The sequence below is a fragment of the Verticillium dahliae genome, genomic scaffold, assembly GCF_000150675.1.
Source record: "Verticillium dahliae VdLs.17 supercont1.22 genomic scaffold, whole genome shotgun sequence".
NCBI lineage: Eukaryota > Fungi > Ascomycota > Sordariomycetes > Glomerellales > Plectosphaerellaceae > Verticillium > Verticillium dahliae.
The window spans coordinates 178,552-198,016 of NW_009276918.1; the positions used below are offsets into that span (position 1 = coordinate 178,552).

Below are 19,465 nucleotides of genomic sequence, written 5' to 3' on the forward strand. Positions count from 1 at the left end.
TAACCGAGCCGCTAATATCTAGCCCTAGGGGTCTTTCGACTTTAGGATCCCCTACTTAAGAGTATTAGAGATCTTAGTAGAAATAATTAGCCTCTTAATATAAAGGTTAGATAATATAAAGATAGACTTTATCCTATTTAACCTAGCTATCTCCGGTATATTAACCTAGGCCTATATTCTTCTAGACCTAAAATATAAAGCAGAGTTACTAGCCTATAACCCCTCTAATAGCCGCCTTACTATTAACTATAAAGTATTAACCGTTTCCCTAACTACCTTCCTAGCCTATTACCCGTACTTCTTTAAGCTATATAAACTTTATAGTATAGCTCTATTTATATACCCTTATAGGTTTATATATACTAGATATATAGAGGATCGATCTTACTTCACCTATAGTATACTAAATATAGAAGCTAAATAGTTTAATTAGGGAGGTATCCTAGAGCTATATCATTAGCTAAACCTAAGCGAGGATAATTAGATACCTATTCTACTATCCTTAATACCTAGCTCTTATATCCCTAATACCTAGGCCCCTCCGGCCTTTACTATAGACGAAGACTAATATGAATAGCTAGGTGGAAGGGCCTGCCCTGTGGCCGTGCCTTGAGGCCGCCTATGGCCTGGCACGTGGCCTGGCCTGTGGCCCTGCCTGAGGCCTGAGGCCTGGCACGTGGCCTGACTTGTAGGCCCGTGCCCACTTACCTATATATATGCCTACGTGGCCTTTCAACCTAGGTAGACTAATTTATCTATCTTATACCTATAGAATAGCTACCTAGCATCTATTATATATTCCTAGCGTGACGCCTGCCTAGTCCCTAAGACCCGACTCTAGTACTAGCCGTACTAGAGCCGTAGCTATTATCTATAATAAAGACGAGGTCCGGGATATAGGACTAATGCTAGTAGTGCAAACTCTGGGATTCCCTTACTACCTAAGGGAGTAGGATATTATAATAAGGGAGATTATATATCTAGAGATTATATATCTAGGATAACTAGATAGTATTTAGTTTCGCCGTCTTAACTTAGATATCTAACCTAACGCTCTATTAAATATTTAAAGCATAAGCATTTAATATATAGTAGTCTTCTTAGCCCTATATATAGAAATCCTTAAACTATTACGACCCTACTAGTATATTATTAATACTTTACTTACCGCTTCTACCTTAGTAGCCTCTACTATATATAGACCTATAGCCGGTAACCTATATAAACTACTAATCGATTCCCTTCGGGCAGGAGATCTAGTAGACGTCATAGATGCGCAAGTGAGACTGATGACCTAGCTTCCGGTATAGGTGGCTCTTGCAAAGACGCGCAGAGGATTGCTGGAGGCGTTCGACCGGGGGATCCCCCAACTAAGGTAGCCCAGAGATTCGCCTACCACCCTCAATCTCTCCGTACACCATGGCTCATCTTTCTCACATCGCATCGCACATCGAATGTCGAGTCTGGCATGACTTTCCAACAATATGAGAGGCGGAAGTGCGGCGAGGCTGCGGACAAAGACCGGTTGCCTTACTTGTACGTCCATGTGTACAAATTGCTTCGCTTCTTGAACGATTGCTGATTTCATCCTGCCTTGACAGGCTGCCGACGCCGAAAGAAGTGTAACGAACAAGTGCCCGTCTGTAGCGAATGCAGAGCTTGTAGTCGCCAATGTCACTGGCCTGTCTCGGCAGACTCGGTCGATCGTCGATTTGCCTCTCACGAGGACTCTCGGCATCATGCGACCACCAAAGAGCGGGCGAAGCCCATTGCTTCTCATTGCAGAGCACATTCAGCGATGTCGCCATTTGAGGACGACCGCAATTCCGCACCAACCGAGTCGTCGCCGCCTGGAAAACCCCTCATTCACATCTCTCACCTGTTGGCCGAGTCTCGCGCATCTCACACCTGACCGTATCCCAGGAGATGCCTGCTGTTCTGTCCCGCCACTTTGTCGAAAACTGCTTCACCTTGCTTCTCCTACCCACCTGTCACCCGGGTTTCTCTCAAGACTGGCTGGGCGAAATCAAAAACCTCATGGTCTCCCACGACTGCCTGTATTACTCGGTGCTGGCCTATGCTGCCTCACACGTCTTCCTGATGGACACGTCAACACGGATCCAGGGCCTCGTTTCAACTTATTGTTCCAAGGCGACGAGAGCGATGTCATGTCTGCTTGAGATCGAGGCTCGTCCTGAGCTTCACAATGGGCTCCTTATGTCCGTTATGTTACTGTACTTACATGGCGTAAGGTGACCCTCCACGTATCGTCGCCAGTCTGGCCAAAGCCCATGATCTGTACACAGACAACCGCCAAGAAGAAGGTCTAATCTTTTCTACAGTGCGTGGGCATGGGAACATATACCGATATACCGATGCACGTGAACGCAGCAATTCGCATCATCAAGACGAGACTCCTCGATCGCCACAAGACAGTCCATCGTCTCTTTGACCGAGTCGCGGTCAAGAGCGTTCTGTGTCAGATTTTCCTTGCAACAACAGGTCTGTGGACGCAGGAGGCAGAGGCCGAATACAAATTTGACGCCGTGTTTTGGACCAAAGCCGAGGATTTCCTAGACCGGTCCACTATCTTCCCTGGACAACCGATAAGCCTCAACAGCCCGGTCCTGGGCGTTCCAATATCGCTGTTCAGGCTGTCGTTTATGCTGCAAAAGCAGTACGGCAGCGGGCTGGCTCTCGACTCGGCGATGCTCAGCCGGATCAGGGACGAGGTGGCCGAGTGCGAGGCCCTGCTTCTCTGCGTTCGAACCGCCGAATCGTCGACGTGCGAGGAAGGTTCTACGGAGGATATCTACTACAGAGACGCGAGCTGCCTGTTTGGCATTATCATCTCGCTCCTCTTCGAGCAGCTCTGCCGACCCCATGTCGGAGCTGGGCCGCTGCTACCGGAGCCGAGTGAGTCATGGCAGGTGGGCAAGGCGATGCGGATCCTGCGACGGCACGAACACGCGGAGGGCTGGAGCAGGTGCTTCATCGGGAACTGGCCGGTGTACACCCTAGGCCTCTTCATGAAGTCACCCAATGACCAAGAGGTCGTTCGGAATGACCTTCAGCAGAGATTGGGATTGACGGGGTTTTCGCAGGTGTGTCGATTCCAAGGGGATCTCGAACAGATCTGGGCGTCGCGGCGGAGCTCCGTATAGGAGCCATCGCTTTTTTAAGTCTTTGCTGATCGCTCGGGATTCATAAGTCTCACTTGATACAGAAGCTCTTGAAATCGATGAAACTTTAGTTCATCGGATTCGTGATGCGGGAAGCACCCATGTAGAAGCACTGTGTTGCCTCCTGGTGTTGAGACTAGCATGTCATCAAATCCATCGACCGGTGAAATACACTCAAAGTCCACGTAGGGGGTTCAACTCTATGGATGTTGATCGAATCAGGTCACACGTCGTCGTCAAGGGTATGCTATCATAAAAAGCTATGGGTGTATGTGCTCCAGTAAAGTCGGCATATCGATAAGTCAGCGCTGAGTGTTCCCAATATTGAGCTGAACACTGCGTCCTAGCAAGATCGTCATTCAAAAAGTGGCATGAGTACCAACGAAGCAAAGACCTCGGATTCAACCGTTTGACCATGCGCGCTACTGGGACCATCAAACCCACGCCGCTACTCGGGCTTCTGGCCATACGTGGCGGACCTATACCAGTTAGTAATTGCCACAGACACAAGCATCATTCTAGGGGCGGGCGCGACATACGCCACATAGTACGCATGGTTGGAGCGCTTCTTGAGTTCGCTGCGCACCGCGGCGATGTACGTCTGCGCCTGGACAATGTCCCACTGGTGAACGTTGGTGAGGATGTAGAGCATGAAGCCCTCGAGTCCCTGCTCGGTGGCGACGAGGTTGTACTTGCCGACCTCCTTCAGCTTGGGGTCGGCGGGCCAGGCGCCCATGGGCAGCTTGAGGCGGAGTTCGTCCACGTTCACGAAGCCGGCGTCCTTCATCCAACCGTGGTTGACCTTGTCCATGATGATGTTGAACGTGCGACCGAGCTTCTCGCCGGCCTTGATGAAGAAACCACCGTAGTCGTTCCAAGCCGAGGTGGGGCTCAGGGAGCCGTCATCGCTGTAGATGTGCGGGTCGTAGTCCATGTGCTCGAACCAGCCGCCGGGCTTCAGGCAGCGGTAGACCTCGCTGTAGAGGAAGGGCCAGTCTTTGATGGCACCCATGAGGAGGCGCATGTGGATGTAGTCAAAGTGATTGTCAGGGAAGGTCCAGGGCAGCTGAGCGTCGTCGAGCTCGAAGCGGCAGTTGGAGGGTACCCATGCGGGCTGAATGGGCGACAGGTCTGTTCCGATGACCTCAGCGCTGGGGTATTGGTCCGCAAAGTCACTTAAGAGCACAGGATCAGCTTGTCAGAACACTAGAAAGACCTAGCCAGCTGGTCGACAGGGCACTGTAGGGACAATCATACATGGCCCAGATACCAGTTCCCGTACCGACGTCGAGGACTCTCTGCGGCGTGCCCGAAATGGGAGCAACGTGAAGTCGGTTGTCCATAGCCATCAGCAGCATCTCATGACTGGGGCGAACTGTCAGCGCGACCGTCAAGGGGGTATTGACCGAGTGAGAGGGGCAAAAACAGTCTCACTTGATGTCAAGATGCTCATTCTGCTTATCGTCGTTGGGACCCCTGGATGCCTGGTGTTAGGTGCGACAATTCGAGGCAATCACGACGGTTCTCGACGCACCAGTACTCGGTGTCGGACTTGAAGTTGTGAAAGGTTCGACCATGGATTTTGCGATACTCCAGGACGCTGTCTGTGACCGAGGCGGTGGAGCTCAGGCTATGGTGGTTGAAAGGTCAGACTGAGTGAATCAGGTCTCAAGCGACAAATGAGGTGTAGACGCACCCATCCTCGAACCCATCATCAGTCTGATCGTCGCGCTCGTGAGCGGCATCCTGAGGAGAGCTGGTGAGCAACAGCATCCGGGCTGGAGGCGGCGGTCCTGCGTACCACTTGGATGTTGGCAGCTTGGGCTGGGGCTTGAGCTGGAGGGGGAGAGCCGGTCGGAGGCGAGGCCGCAGGTGAGTCGGCTGCGGCGGCCGTTGCCGGAGCCTCAGCAGAAGAAGCCATTGTCGCTGTTGTTTCCTACAAGTGAAAGTGGACGAGGCACGGGGCTTGGCAAGCGGATTCTCGATGATCGAAAGTGGACTAAGAGCCAAATGAAGCCTGGGGAGTCTGAAGCGGGGATACTGAAGAGCACACGTCGCGCCAAGATTGAGTATGAGGGGATTTCAACTCGGATAAACATCCCTGTAGCCCCCCGGTCGATCTAGCACCATCTATCCGCGCGCTCCCGAGGCATCGTCGCTTTCTGTAACGACTACTTGGGCAACTTGTCTATCATCTCCAGGCAACATGAGCTGGACAGCTCGAGTGAACGAATAAGATCAAACACTGCACATACTCACAATTTCAAACTGCAGGATCATGCGACACGAAGTTTGCATGGTGAGAAAGTCATAGCCGCAGGTATCGTTCGCACCATATCATGTTCCCCATGATAAGGTTCATGCGAACTGACCCAGCAGAAAAGCGAAGGGACGTACACGTGTTCATCCTGGGGCACACGGCGAAGAGAGATCTCGACCTCGACATGCAATGCTGATTGAATAAGCAACGTCACGGCTGGTCAGGACAAGGACAGGTTCTGATGATAAATTACGATACGCCAGTCTACGAATTCAATTGCTCTTCCAAATTCCATGCCTGCAAGGCTGCACCATCGCTTTACGACTGCTTTGCAACTGCCTGGCCCAGGTTCCCGCGAATGTTGTCATACACAGAAACAGGGTACCACAGCAAGTTCTGGGACTTCTCCAGCCCAATCTTCTTGGCGACGTAAGACACGATGCTCTCGTCGCCAGTCTTGTCACCCGAACCCTCCCAGTACATGGCACCTCCGAGGCCTCGGAACTGGAGGTAGTCCGCCTTGGCGCCGGCGCTCTTGATGTCATCAAAAGAATAAAGCTGTCTCGTCTTGCTGTCGTAGCTGTACGTTCCCTGAGCGATGGGGTCGAACTCGACCTTGGCGCCGGGGAGGGGAAGGTACTTGTACATCAAGGTGCCCTGGTTTCCGAGCGAGTCGACGGGGACGCCGTGGTACGGCTTTCCCATACCATCCGTGTTGTTGAAGCCACGGCCGTACAGTGGGATGCCAAGGTTGAACTTGGCGGGGGCAACACCGCCCTTGATGTAGTCATCAATGGCCTGGTTGATGTTGGACTTTGTCGAGACAGGGTTGAAAGGGTTGGGGAAGATGTTGGAGGCATGGGCGGTGGTGTTGTCCCAGCTACCAGCAAAGTCATAAGCCATCAGAGACCAGTAGTCGAGGCTCTTGTCCATGGCCGCCAAGTCAAACGCCCCATAGTTCTGAGAGCCAGCGGGAGCGGCAAAGGTAAGAAGGAAGTGATATCCGTTGGCGTGCTTGGCCGAGTATTCGTCGAGCGCCTGCCGAAGCTCCTGTAAAAGGATGACACACTGCTTGTTGAGTGCCGGGGTGTTGGGGTATTCCCAGTCAACGTCGATGCCATCCATGCCCCAATCCGTGATCAGCTTGACGGCGGAGGCGACGAATCGGGCACGTTTCTTGTCGTCAGCAACGACCGGAGGAAACTTTGGCGACCAAGTCCAGCCACCGATGGAGAGAAGAACCTTGAGACTGCGGTTCTCAATCTTCTTCTGGTAGATTTGCTTCACAAGGCCGTAGGCGTTGTTACCTGGCTCGGTGGTGTTGTCACCGGGGAAGCCCTTTTCAGTGTCGGCCCAAGGATCAGAGGAGAACCTGCTTTGTTTAGCGAATGTCAGACACGCTGGAGTTCGCAATGCTGCAACTCACACAGTACCGTCGTCCTGGATGTTAGCAAAAGCATAGTTGATGTGAGTGACCTTGTCCGCAGGAATCTGGTCTGGCTGGTAGTTGGCGCCGTAGATACCCCAATTGGTGACATAGAGAACGTTGCGGTGACCTTGGCTCGCCGGATCGCTGAAACCTTTGCCAGAGCCGCTGCTGGAGCCGCTGCCGGAGCCGCTGCTGGAGCCACTGCCAGGAGTGCTACCAGAGCCGCTGCTGGAGCCGCTGCCAGGAGTGCTGCCGGAGCCGCTGCCGGAGCCGCTGCTGGAGCCGCTGCCGGAGCCGCTGCTGGAGCCGCTGCCAGGAGTGCTGCCAGAGCCGCTGCCAGGAGTGTTGTCAGAGCCGCTGCTGGAGCCACTGCCGGAGCCGCTGCCAGGAGTGCTACCAGAGCCGCTGCCGGAGCCGCTGCCAGGAGTGCTGCCAGAGCCGCTGTTGGAGCCGCTGCCAGGAGTACGGCCGGAACTGTCGCCCAGACTTTTGCCAGAGAAGCCGCCAGAACCATTGTCAGGATTGCCCCAAGGGTTGTTGCCAGGACCGTTCCAAGGTCTGCCACCGAGACTGCTGGGACCGTTCCAGGGGTCCTTGCCGCCCCCGCTGCCCGGCCATTTGCCGTAACCGCCGCTTGGGCCAGAGCCCTTCCCATAGTTGTTGTTTGGCCTGGTGCGGTAACTGTTGCTGTACTGGGTGCCGGAATTGCTGCCATAGCCCGTGCCGGACTTGCCAGCAGGGTTCACCACGTAGATGTCTGTGGGATGCTTGCTTTTGCCGTTGTTCAAGCCATTGCTCCAGCCGTTGTTCGAGGCGCTGTTGCTGTTCTGATCGTTGTTATTGCTGTTGTTCGACACGTCGTCACAGTCGTCGCTGTTGTGATCATTGCTGCTGCTGCTGCTGCTACTGCTGCTGCTACTGCTGTAGTGACTGCTGTCGCTGTGGCTATTGTTGCGACTACCATAGCTGTAGCTGTAGCCGGAAGTGGAACTGGAGGTAGATCTGCTTCCGACAGTCGGCACAGCCAGAGCCGGCGTCACGGCAAGAGCCGAAAGAAGGATGCTAAACTTCATTGTTGTAAAGGAACGTCAAGAAGCAGGAAGTGAAGTAAGAGATGGTGAATGATAATAAGGTAAGGGAAATGAAGGACTGACGGGGGTGGGATGAAATGAGTGTCCGGTTCAATAGCCTAGTACAGACAGAGAAAAACTGTCATGACCATCATGGAGAGAAAGGCCACGCCCTGAGTTGAGGATAACACCAAGCCTTTTATCATCAAGCCCAAGTCATTCAGAGGCACCATGCCTCATTTCTAGGGAGTTGGTTCGAATGCCAGTGAACCGGGCAGACGTGGCTGGCCCCTGGTTGCCTTCGGCCTCCGGCACAGACAGCGAGTCAGTGCCATCACGATATTCAGTGCATTGTCTGTCTATAAGGTTTTGCTGGCGTCGATTCACAAAGAAATGAGGTCTTAATAATGTGATGCTATTCGTCTGCTCGTGGCGGAATCTGCTGATCAGTGACAAGAGTGACGTCGAGGCAGAATTGGATGATGAAGCGCCGCCTCGCGTTGGAGTGTAGTGCAAGTCATGGAGTAGCATCAGCGTGATACTGTGTACGCGGTGTAGCGAGGACGGGAACTGTTCACACGTCTTCGACATGACACTCTTTTCTGCAGAGTACGGCAAGCGCAAGCACTCGCCATGAGGGCTACGTCACTCATCCCGCGTGCCAAGACGTCGTCGACGATTGGAAGCTGTCAAAACCGCTTGGCGTTCCCAGAATATTGATTTGAGAACAGTGGCGTAGAAGCCGTTCACGCTGGCCAAAAACTCGAGCGGCATGGCGCCGTCCAAGGGCGCTTCCAAAAGCAGATCAGATCGACATGGCGGCACGCTAATTCCATGGCCCATTGTCCCATGTTCCATGTCCTAAGCAAGGGCCATTGTCTTCTTCAATCTTCAAATCGCCCGGAGGTCCCGGTTAAAGCCCCTGAACTCGGTATTTGAGTCCGGTTCCTGCTTTGTTTCAGGGGTTCGTACCCATTAAGGTTTTACCTTACTTCCTTAGCTCGGGTTCCCGTGTGCCCTGGCATGAAAAGGAGACCATCGCGCCACTTGAGCCAATTTGGGCGAACAGGGAGGGCTGGATACTACCAGACAGAGTGGCCAGGACGCAACGGGACCAACCCCCTCGAGGAACTCGCGACTTGGAAGGCCGTAGAAACAAACGTGTCGCTCGCTGTCTTAGTACATACAAGCACGTTATGTTTCGTGTTTTCATGCCCTCTGGCAGCCCTCTGATGGAGCCACGAGTCTGGGCCTCGTGGCGGGTAGCGTGAGCGTGGCCAACAACTCATACCAGGCCCGCCCTTGCTTGGTCGACTCCAACCCCAACCCTGAAAATCGACATTGAACGAACTCAGGGGCTTGGGCTTATGATCACCTCGTCTCCCCTGACGGTCCTTTGGCTGCATCTCTGAATCAGGCTCCAATCCGATTGACTGCACGCAAGTCATGGAATTGCAATTCTAAGCATATCTGCAGTCCTGCGGGCTGCACCCGCTACCCGCCTCTGAACAGGCCAGCCTCATTAAACATTGCACAGGAACCCGACAAGCCTGGGGGGGGGGGGGGGGGGGCATCTTCGCTTCTGCGAAAACCTTGATCGTGAGTTGCATTTCAAGGTTCTTATTCCATCCTTTATCACATGCCCATGACTGCCAGAGTGAGCGGCAACTTGTGGGTCTCGGCAGATGTGGTATTCACCATCCAACAAAGGGGGGTACAAAGGTATGAGAATGGTTATATGGAATTGACCGGATTCCCCCTAGCTCGCAACGCCACTGAAAGGCATCCCTAAATAGACCTTCCTGCATGCAAACAGCCGCAGTTTCTTTGCATGGGAAAAGCTTGCATGAGAAAGGCTGACAGAATCCTGTCCAGCCCGTCATGATTGATTGCCTGCAATGCCATCAAAGCCGCGCGGCGCGCCTCGCCGTGGAATGACAGGCATTATTCCGAGAATCCTCCAGCTGATGCCTGATTCAATTGCCGGCTGTCTACATGTAAGCATCGATGACCAAGTCCTCCCAGTCTGGTGCTGCATGCTCCGCTCGTTCGCCAGGGGTTGGTGTCACGTGTTGGGCCTCAAAACCGAGGCTGCAGCCCAATGCCCGACGCAAAACTCGCAATCCTGCCCCTTTGTCCCAAAATCTCCACCGGATGGACAAGGTTGAACAGCACCATGGTGATGAACATCAGCAGCGCGTCAAAGATGTACAGGTACACCTCGTGGTTGAGCAGGTACCCGTCGAAGCCCTGGAGATACTCGATGGCGCGAAACAGCGAGCGCACCATGATGAGCATGCCGGCGGCGTAGAGGATCTTGAGGTGCTTTTCCCAGGGGATGCCGATGCGTGAGCGCGCCGTCGGGGCGCGACGGACTCTGACGTGGAAGTTTACGGCGACGATGAGGAAGATGCCGAAGAAGATGAGCTGGACGAAGAGGCCGACAATGATGATGTTTGCGCCCGTCTTCAGGGCCGCAAGGGTACCGGATGCTTGGTAGCCGCCACCTAGTGATCATGTCAGATCAAAGGTGGGGGGAAAGGGGCCCTGTAGAAGGATTCAAGACTTACCTCCGCCTTGGAGGAAGAAGGAAAGCACGTCGCCGATAACAAACAGCTTGGTCATCCACTTGCGTGGAATGAGAGAATGACCCTCGCCGTCTATGAGGGTGACGATTCTACCGAGCTCCATGTAAATGGTCGCGGCAAATAGGGCGGGAGCAACGAGCAACAGGATAGCTTGGAGAATGTATGGCGTCAAGGTCCAGTCAGGGGTCTCCTTGCCCGAGGCAAATCGCCCACCGTACCCGACCATCTCGACTGTGAACTCGTTTATTATTGACTGCATCCTGCCTGCAAGCGGGTTCTTTGGGAGGCTTGGGAACGTACATATGCCGCCGGCGATGATGGGTATCATGATCCATATGCGGGTGCGTACCAGCTGCCAACAGTGCCAAAGAGTGGTAACCAAGAATGCCAGCAGAAATATAATAGCACCGACCTCTGAAGGGTGATAGTGATACAGCTTGAAGATTTGCTCCTCCGCAGGAGCTGTGGAGTTGGCCGAAGAGGCACCAGGTACTTCAGCATCGGCTGCCTCGCGAGCAAAGAGATCCATGATGAGGTACGCTGAATTTCACAAGAAGAAGATATGACAGTCTGAGGATAAAAAAGAGAGGGGTGCGGTCGTTGTGAGTATAGTTCGTAATGATCAATGAAAGCAGAACGGGTGAACGGGAAGTGAGATTTGGCGGCGATGACCGGTTGAACTATGTTGAAGGGTCCTGGAACAAACTAAGATTGAAGAGAGAGAAAGATTGTAGTAAGATGAAATGGGCAAGATACCTGCTAGTCAGAGGTTCTAGAGCATCGGGGTGCAGTTTTATGAATGCTGCAAAGTCTCGGACCCGAGCCCCTCTGCAGAAAAGAAGATGCAGCTAGCTCCCGAGAAGCACGCGGTGCCCCTGTCGATCTACCCCATAGAAAAAAGGGAGATTTCGAAACTCGAATAGAGTGTCATCGTATCCTGCATAACGCCGACGACCTGTGGGTGCCTCAAGTCATCGGATACTTGGCAGGGCTGGGACATGCTTCGGTCCTTTACGCGCAGTCTCTCGGCAAGTGACGCGAAAGCTTGTACTAGCTCCAACAAGTCCGGCCTCGTCTTCCTGTCGTGGTACATCTCATCTATACAATGACAGCTGTTGTTGGCCCTCCCGTGACAAAGCACAAATCTCGACTTTTGCGACGAGATCGGGGTTTCCTTCCTTTTCGCCAAGCTGTCCTTGGGCGTGCTCGAGTGTGGCCATGTTCGCTGCAGTTATCACGCAGGTCCCAATCTTGCCTCAGAGTATCTTTTGGCGCATACCTAGGTGCTGTGCTCGTTTACGAAGATTTATCTGGCTTTTTTTAACAGTCTCGCCAAGCGCTGGCTCGGACCGCCTCGCATTCCACAGCGGCTTCGTCGAGGGGGGTTCACTGCGCTTTGCGAGCACTGGTCTAGGTTGAGCGAGGTTGAGCAGACCTCAAGTGAGGCTGTGTACCCCTGCTCACCTGCTTCTAGTGGGGAGAGCTGATCTATGAGCAGATCATGAAGGGAGGCTCTCCAGAACCAACAAGATCAGATTCTTCCTTCCTCATGACGCGTCCCATCAACACTCTTATTAGGTATGCCCCGCATGACGGCCCTGCAGTGAGACCGATACCCGTTAGAGGCCGTTTTGTCGTGAGGCGGAGCAAGGGCGCCAAGGCCGGAAAGGGGCAACGCCCGAGTACGCATACGACGAGAAGAAACAAGCAATGCACTGCAAGACGACAGCAGCAATCTCGAATGCAGAATGGCTTTGAGGTCCACTTCTGCCCGTCAGGTCAGCCCCCATCAGGAAAGGCCCGTGTGAGGTTGAGTGGATCTGGACCCTGGGAATCCAGATCGGGCATCGCACAACGCTCGTACTTCGTATATACGCCGATTCGATACGAAGGTGCCGCCGCGCACGAGCGAGCGAGCGAGCGAGCGAGCGAAGCGACCAACCGACTTGCCTTCTCGTACATGGCTCGCGAGACGAGGCGAAGCCGCCCGATGGCGTTGCCGATCAACGGGGACAAGACCATGGCATTTTTTCCGCGGAGATAGTGTCGTAGTTGGCCTTGCTTGGAGACATATACTCGCGCAGGCGCTCACCACGGTTTCGATTCGAAACATGGTTTCACGGCTTCGCCTTCCGTCCTCGCTCTTTTTTCAACCTCTGTGGTTCACATTGACAAGTCGCCAAAAGACTTGAGCTTTTTCTCTTGTTGAGAGGGGATTTCCACCTCAACACCAGGACCACCATGTCCTCAGACGCGGGCGCGGCCTCGGTCGATAGCTTCGACTTCGAGCTCTACCGCTACACGCCCTCACTACCCGCCGCCATCGTCAGCGTCGCCATCTTTGCCGTCCTCACGGCTGTCCACGTATGGCGAATGTTGCGGGCGCGCGCCTTCTACTTTACGCCTTTCGTCATTGGCGGCATCCGTAAGTTCCTGCTCTCCCAAGCGCCGCAAACCCTCTGCAGTGGCCAAGCCCGAGCGCCGCGATTCTGACCTTCGTCCCTCTGTAGTCCAGGTCATAGGCTACTGCGGCCGCATATGGGGCCACTTTGACAAGCTGTCCATCCCCGGCTTCATCGTCCAGGCGATCCCGATCCTCGTGGCCCCAGCCCTCTACGCCGCCTCCATCTACATGATCCTCGGCCGCCTCATACGCACCCTCCACGCCGAGCACCTCTCCCTGCTGCCCGTGGCCTGGGTGACGCGCATCTTCGTGACGGGCGACGTCGTCGCCTTCTCCCTGCAGGCGGCCGGCGGCGGCATCCAGTCAGGCGGCACGCTCGACCTGTACAAGCTCGGCGAGAAGATCATCATCGCGGGCCTCTTTGCGCAGATAGTCGTCTTCGGCTTCTTCGTCGTCACGTCCGTGCTCTTCCACCGCAGGATGAACGCCCAGCCGCCGACCGGCGCGTGGGCCGCCAAGGTCCCCTGGCGGCGCTACCTCTGGGTCCTCTACGCCACGAGCGCCGTCATCCTCGTGCGCAGCGTCTTCCGCGTCGTCGAGTACCTGCAGGGCAATGGCGGCTACCTCATCTCGCGCGAGATCTTCCTGTACGTGTTCGATGCGCTCCTCATGGCGCTCTGCATGCTCATCTTTGCCGTGTGGTACGTGGGACACCTTGAGAAGAAGCAGAAGCGACAAAGGCGCCGCTGTCATGGGCAGGATGGTGTGGAGATGGAGATGGGTCGCAGGTGAAGCACCGGAGAGGAGAAGACGTTGTCGAGTTGGCAATTCTCATTTGAATCCCGAATGGCCTTGCTACCTAGATTAAAGAGGTCCAATTTCCTCTTCATAGACATGAATCAATATGTGTGATACAAAAACCTTTAGGTCCTGGTGAGCCCCAGATCAAATGTGCGTCCCTGGTGGTCATTTTTCGAGCCGCGCTGTTGAGAGGACATATAAAGATCGTGATGATGCGAGTTGCCTTGCTACCACCACAGGCTGAAGAAACCCAATGAGGCTAACATGACGGTGGCGAATGACTATGCAGATTCAATCGAGCTGCTACAAGGAGGTGGAGGCTCCTGGCCTGCGAACCATACGAATGTGACCCGTGACAGAAAGCTGAGGGAGAATAAACCCATTTTTTATCTTCCGATTGATTTTTTGCTTCAGAATTCAACACATTTCAACACATGTCAGCCTATCGGTGGCTTTCATCAGCCGTCTCGACCATTTCGAGCGGCCACGACGTCCACGGCCGCCAGTAGTCGCCCAGCAGGTCATCCACCACGTCAACAATGTCTTTCCCCCACCCCTCAATGAACCAAAAGCTGCGGAGACGGTGCAGGATGACGCCAAAGTAAGCGAACATGATGAGGGCCGGCGGCTGGCGCTGACGGAGCTGCATGAAGAAAAAGTCGGGCGCGACGAGGATGAACATGATGGGCCCCGACGAAACCTGGTTATGGCCAAAGGCCTCGAGCACCTGCTCATCAAACGAGTCGAACTGTTCGACAAACATAAAGCACTTGATGAGCGCGCGCAAAATTTTGTCGTAGGCACCGGCATCGCTGCTCCCCCGCCACGCCGACCGAATCTCCCTCAGATGACGGGCGCTGTCGCCGGCGGCGTCGTCGGGGTCCAGTTCATCCCAGTTGCCGACATCGAGCATGACCCTGAGAGGGCTGCTCCAGATGATTCTGTGGACGGGTTCGAGGACGATGCTGACGCCGCGTATCATGCTGACCCATTCAAGCCCCAGGATGCGGTCCTTCATGCTGCGTCTCGAGGTCCCAGCGGCCTCTTCGCCGAGTTGCCTGGTGAGGCTGAAGGTGCAGATAATGTTGAGGGATGCAAAGGCGAAGAGTGCCTCACTGTTTGCCTCGTTCATCTCGCTGATCGCTTGGTTGAAGCCCTGTATGGCGAGGGTGTGGTGGGCGGCGGCCTCGCGCACGAAGCTCGATTTGGTGAGATTTTTTTCATGGGCGAGGTGCAATGCGGACAAACACAAAATGCCGTGCATGAGGAACTCATGCTGGGTTGCGATCTCGGGTACGGTGATCTGCCATATGGGGGCGAACTTTGGATGAGTGATCAAGAGACTGCTTGTCGACACGGTCCAGTGGTGAAGCAGGCCGAGGTCATGCAGGGTGAAGGACGGGGCGTCACCGTGGGAGGCGGATGTGGTCGTCGAGAAGGGCGACACGGCGGCCGGGCTGGGGCCATGAGAACCGGTATTCAGGTGTGACTCTGCAGGAGACGGAGCTGGCTGGCCGTTATCGGTACTGGTGACTGGATGGATGGAGGATGTGTGTGACGTCGATCCAACAACCGTCGCTCGGCCCCGAGGAAGCGGCTGTTCAAAATACACACAGGAGACGCCATGCCGATGACAAGCTTTGCAGGTGGGACGTTCTTCATTGCACTGCGGTACAGCATCAGCGTCACGTGTTGGATAGCGGGGAGGGGAGTTCCAGCGTACCTTGACGCGCCGTCTCTTGCACTCGACACATCCTGTCCTCGACTTTGTGTGGGCTTTGCGTCGGTGCGTGGAAACAAGGGGAGCAATGCCCGAGGCGTTGGGCGAAGGAGAACGGGTCAACGGCACGGATGGCATGAAGATACGTCAGAGATGGCTCGATACGAAGGGGGATGAAAGGTTCGGTCCAACGCAAGATCGAGATGAACGAGGCACCGTGGTGAAGTGTACAAACGAGATGGGAGATGGAGTATGGGGGATTGTGTTGATGGAGGAACGATGTACGAGAGACAAGTGGAGGCTTGGCTTGTCTTGGGGCTGAGCCTCGTAGCAAGCAGATCGTTTCTGGTCGTCAGTGGATCTCGGACCTCGTATCTCGTTTATCGACTTGGCCCCTGATCGCTTGCTCGCGTGCTCGCGTACCATGGATTCGCTCGCACGTTCAAGACGATCTGTGGTACAATGTACAACAGCCAGCCCCATCTGACGCATCTTCAACTCTTGATTGTCTCCTTCGGATGAAATTACTGCTGGTCTGTCGGGCTGCTGTTCGCATGGCACCTAACTATTGTGGTGCAATGCGAACCAGCTGTGAGCAGCTGGCCCGCCCAGGAGGCAGGTGATGTGTTGACGTCACGCGAGAAGTCTCACACGCGAAAAAAAAACTGGCACTAGGCAATGACGATGGGGATGGGCGCTGAGGGGGCAACTGCTGTCGGTGAGAGTCATGAAGTCAACGATCCGTGCTCACGACTCCTCAGCCTCGACCGGCCATCATCTTTCTCGTCATCTTTCTGCTTCGTGCAGCTGACCTCGTCATGCAGCTCTTTTCCACCTCCTGCACCTACATTCGCCAGTCTCACCAGTGAGGGCTTCTCGAGGTGGAACCCCAGCCTCAGCTCCCTCGTGCCACGCAGCTGACCCGCCTCGGGAGCGACAATGTCTTTTTAACTTTCTTTCGCGCCTCGAAATCACGCGCCAGCTTGTCGCCATTGCTATCACTTCCATTCCCTCTCTCTTCATACACCAGTGGTTTACATCAGTGGTTGAAGCGTGCATCTCGCAGCATGATAGCATAACATAGCACAGCACCGGCACCTCTTGCACTTCATCCAGCAGCAGCAGTAGCCTGGCATCGACAATGACGGGCTCCCAGCCTGAGGCCCTGGCAGCCGTCCTCCTCGCTCAACACCGCGCCGCTTTCAAGGCAGACGTCGCCGCCGGCCGCGCCAACCCGCTCAATATCCCCTACCACTTCGTCCCGGCATTTGTCCTGCCCATCCTGTACATGGCCCTGCCGCACACGAAGCGCCCTTGGCTCTACACCGCCCGCTGGCTCGTCCTAGCCGTCGTCATCCTGTTCAACCTCGACATGGTGCGTACCACGTCGAGCACCAACGTGGCCATTGCCTACGTCACGGGTCTGTGGGCCGTTTGGAGCATCATGCACAACCTGACCATGCTCGTGTGGATGCGCCCGCAATTTGACGCCGAGAGAGTGCGCCGTCATCCCAAATTCCCGAGGCCAGCTTCGAAATCGACCGTCTCCAACGGACACGCCGCCCACCCCCCGAAATCCTCGCAGGTGAGAGCATGGGCTCCCGGTGCCGATGTCGAGAAGTACGACTACACCTGGCAAGCGTTCCCTGCCTCGGCCCCTTTTTCCGAGCGCCTTTACTGGTCCTTCGAGCTCTTCGCCAGCTTCCGCGGCGCCGGCTGGTCCTGGGCCATCCCCACTATCCCTTCGCCGCAGCGGCCCGAGAAACCCCTTTCGGGTGAAAAGGTGCGCATGGACACGGTGCCACTCGTGACCCACGCCGGCTACGCGACCTACCCCACCGAGCGGGCCTTCAACGTCGCCAAGCTCCGCGCCGTCGCCGTCGCCTACCTGGCCCTCGACGCCATCAAGGTCGGCATGATGAAGGACCCTTACTTTGTACTTGGCTCCACCGCCGCCGCCGCGTTGCCCCTGCCGCGCCACCTCGCCCTGCTGCCGCTGTGGCTCGTCCTCGTCATGCGCCACCTCATGATCCTGTCCGGCCTCTACGCCGCCATCGCCTACCTGCTGTCCATGCACGACCTCGTCCAGCGCCACGTCGTCTCGCGCTTCATCCCCGCCCGCGCCGAGCTCTGGCAGTACAGCTCCGTCTTCGGGTCCCCCGTCGCCGTCCTCGATCGCGGCCTCGCCGGCTTCTGGTCCGCCTGGTGGCACCAGACCTTCCGCATCGACTTTGCCGGACCCGGTGCCTTCCTCGTCAGAATGGGCCACCTCGCGCCGCGGTCGCCCGCCGCTCAGCTCATCGGCCTCGCAGCCGCCTTTGTGCAGTCCGGTCTCCTCCACGGCTGCGGCAGCTTCACGGCCGTGCCCCGCACGACGGTCTGGTACCCCATGGTCTTCTTCGCGCTCGCCGGCGTGGGCGTCGCCGTGCAGCGCGCCGCGTGCAGCGCGCTCACTCCCTGGATCGCGGGCTTGCCTCGGTCGGTGCGGCGCGCGGGGAATCTGGCTTTCGTGGTGCTGTGGCTGCACGCCACTGTCTGGCCTGTGGCCGAAGATTTCACCATATCGGGTGTGTGGCTTTTTGAGCCGGTGCCCGTGTCATTTGTCAGGATGCTCGGGGGCGGGCAGGTTGATCACGCCGTCTGGAGGATCGATTGGGATGCGTGCCCGCATTGGATCCAGGGGAGGCATTGGTGGCAGAGCGGCTTTGGGGGTTAATTTTTCTGGGGGGTGGGGGAGACACTTGAAGAAATCAGACTAGATGATTAGACTTATGGTAGAAGTAGCAGCACCCGGAACATTAGCGACATATTATTATTACATGATCAGCCAGCCCCGATGGCTTACTCTCCAGCGTACAGCTGAGCCGAACCTCTGAAGCTTCCTAGCAGATTTATGGATGTCGAGCGATAATTCCCAGGTACTTGGCACTGTCGGTCAGGCTTCCGTGTCTCGGCGTTGCCTGTCACGCCGACCTTGGTCCAGCCATGGACATTGGTCGTTCAAGCTGGAAATGTACTCAAGCTACCGTCGCTTTGCTCAAATAAACAACAAGATGCTTGGGTCACCTACTCCGCCCCGGAGAGCAAGAAGAACGAATCGGCAAAAAGGGCCGGCACGCAAAGACAAGGGCTCGGACCGCTTCGCCGTGCATGCACCTCGGCGTCGTCATTCACGTCGGCGTTGCCCCTCCCCCCAGGGAACACGTCGCGGTGCCGTGCACTTTCGGCAAGGCGGGTCTGTCCGCCGGCAGACGCTGTCGCGCCAAGACCAACGTCATGCATGCGAAGCTCAGAAAGTGAGGACGAGGCGATCAAGCATTCCACCATGTCGGGTTCGGCGAGTACCTCTTCTTTTCATCGTATTGTTCTCTCGTGGCGATCATGATACTTATTCCTTTGGACGTAGTCCAAGAACTGCGCGCTTGGGTTTAACGAACTAGACATTTGCGGAGGAAGAGCTCGTCGACAGGTGTCTCGAAAGTGATTGAGGCGACTCGCCTCCGGACCTACGCAATCGTCAGCATGGGTCATGTCCAAGGCCGTGCCGACTCGAGGGCCCGGTGGACGTACTTTGATCTCGGCAAGCCCGGGAGGGTGATGGCAGTTGCGATGTGTAGCGTGCAGGGACCTGAAGACAGCACCTCGCGGCTGCCAGTGGTGGGCTTGGGGGTCCGGAGAGCACTTGACGTCACACCTGGTCCGGGATGCCACCTCGAGCAGATGCCTTTCAAGGCCTCATGACCATGACGGGGGATGGCGGTCATATCAATCGCTTGGCCCGAGCCAGGATCGCGGGATCGAAGTCGCTGTCGTGCTGCGCTGGGTGCTACTCGCACCGAGATGATGGCGAGCACAGCAAAGTGCGGCGAAGCTTGTTAGAGGGACTGCATGAATAGCCCACAGAGGCCGACGCAGAAAGTCGTAGTAGAATCCTTCACCTCGATGTTTTGCGAAATCTCGATCTCGACTTTCAGTGTAGATCAGCACCTTGCCCTGCGCATTCGCAAGAAC

At 55.6% G+C, this 19,465-nt stretch overlaps 7 protein-coding genes across 7 annotated transcripts; 3 read left to right on the top strand and 4 right to left on the bottom strand.

Annotated features, from left to right (window-relative positions):
• Positions 1-1,926: 1,926 nt before the first annotated feature.
• Positions 1,927-3,164, top strand: VDAG_08739 (uncharacterized protein; the record flags this gene model as incomplete). Its single annotated transcript, XM_009651056.1, has 2 exons — positions 1,927-2,247; positions 2,343-3,164. The coding sequence occupies 2 exons, from the start codon at positions 1,927-1,929 to the stop codon at positions 3,162-3,164; spliced, it is 1,143 nt and encodes a 380-aa protein (XP_009649351.1).
• A 466-nt stretch (positions 3,165-3,630) lies between these two features.
• Positions 3,631-5,103, bottom strand: VDAG_08740 (uncharacterized protein; the record flags this gene model as incomplete). The annotated part of the gene is made up of 6 exons (XM_009651057.1): positions 3,631-3,661; positions 3,722-4,357; positions 4,440-4,547; positions 4,717-4,812; positions 4,879-4,928; positions 4,984-5,103. 6 exons carry the CDS (start codon positions 5,101-5,103, stop codon positions 3,631-3,633), a joined length of 1,041 nt encoding a protein of 346 aa, XP_009649352.1.
• Positions 5,104-5,760: 657 nt separating this feature from the next.
• On the bottom strand, positions 5,761-7,944 carry VDAG_08741 (endochitinase; the record flags this gene model as incomplete). Its single annotated transcript, XM_009651058.1, has 2 exons — positions 5,761-6,814; positions 6,869-7,944. 2 exons carry the CDS (start codon positions 7,942-7,944, stop codon positions 5,761-5,763), a joined length of 2,130 nt encoding a protein of 709 aa, XP_009649353.1.
• Positions 7,945-10,020: 2,076 nt separating this feature from the next.
• On the bottom strand, positions 10,021-11,058 carry VDAG_08742 (RTA1 protein; the record flags this gene model as incomplete). The annotated part of the gene is made up of 3 exons (XM_009651059.1): positions 10,021-10,448; positions 10,512-10,760; positions 10,830-11,058. 3 exons carry the CDS (start codon positions 11,056-11,058, stop codon positions 10,021-10,023), a joined length of 906 nt encoding a protein of 301 aa, XP_009649354.1.
• A 1,712-nt stretch (positions 11,059-12,770) lies between these two features.
• VDAG_08743 (RTA1 protein) lies at positions 12,771-13,725 on the top strand (the record flags this gene model as incomplete). The annotated part of the gene is made up of 2 exons (XM_009651060.1): positions 12,771-12,954; positions 13,040-13,725. 2 exons carry the CDS (start codon positions 12,771-12,773, stop codon positions 13,723-13,725), a joined length of 870 nt encoding a protein of 289 aa, XP_009649355.1.
• A 451-nt stretch (positions 13,726-14,176) lies between these two features.
• On the bottom strand, positions 14,177-15,592 carry VDAG_08744 (C6 zinc finger domain-containing protein; the record flags this gene model as incomplete). Its single annotated transcript, XM_009651061.1, has 3 exons — positions 14,177-15,244; positions 15,349-15,390; positions 15,458-15,592. 3 exons carry the CDS (start codon positions 15,590-15,592, stop codon positions 14,177-14,179), a joined length of 1,245 nt encoding a protein of 414 aa, XP_009649356.1.
• A 1,003-nt stretch (positions 15,593-16,595) lies between these two features.
• Positions 16,596-18,170, top strand: VDAG_08745 (uncharacterized protein; the record flags this gene model as incomplete). The annotated part of the gene is made up of 1 exon (XM_009651062.1): positions 16,596-18,170. The coding sequence occupies one exon, from the start codon at positions 16,596-16,598 to the stop codon at positions 18,168-18,170; it is 1,575 nt and encodes a 524-aa protein (XP_009649357.1).
• Positions 18,171-19,465: the final 1,295 nt, after the last annotated feature.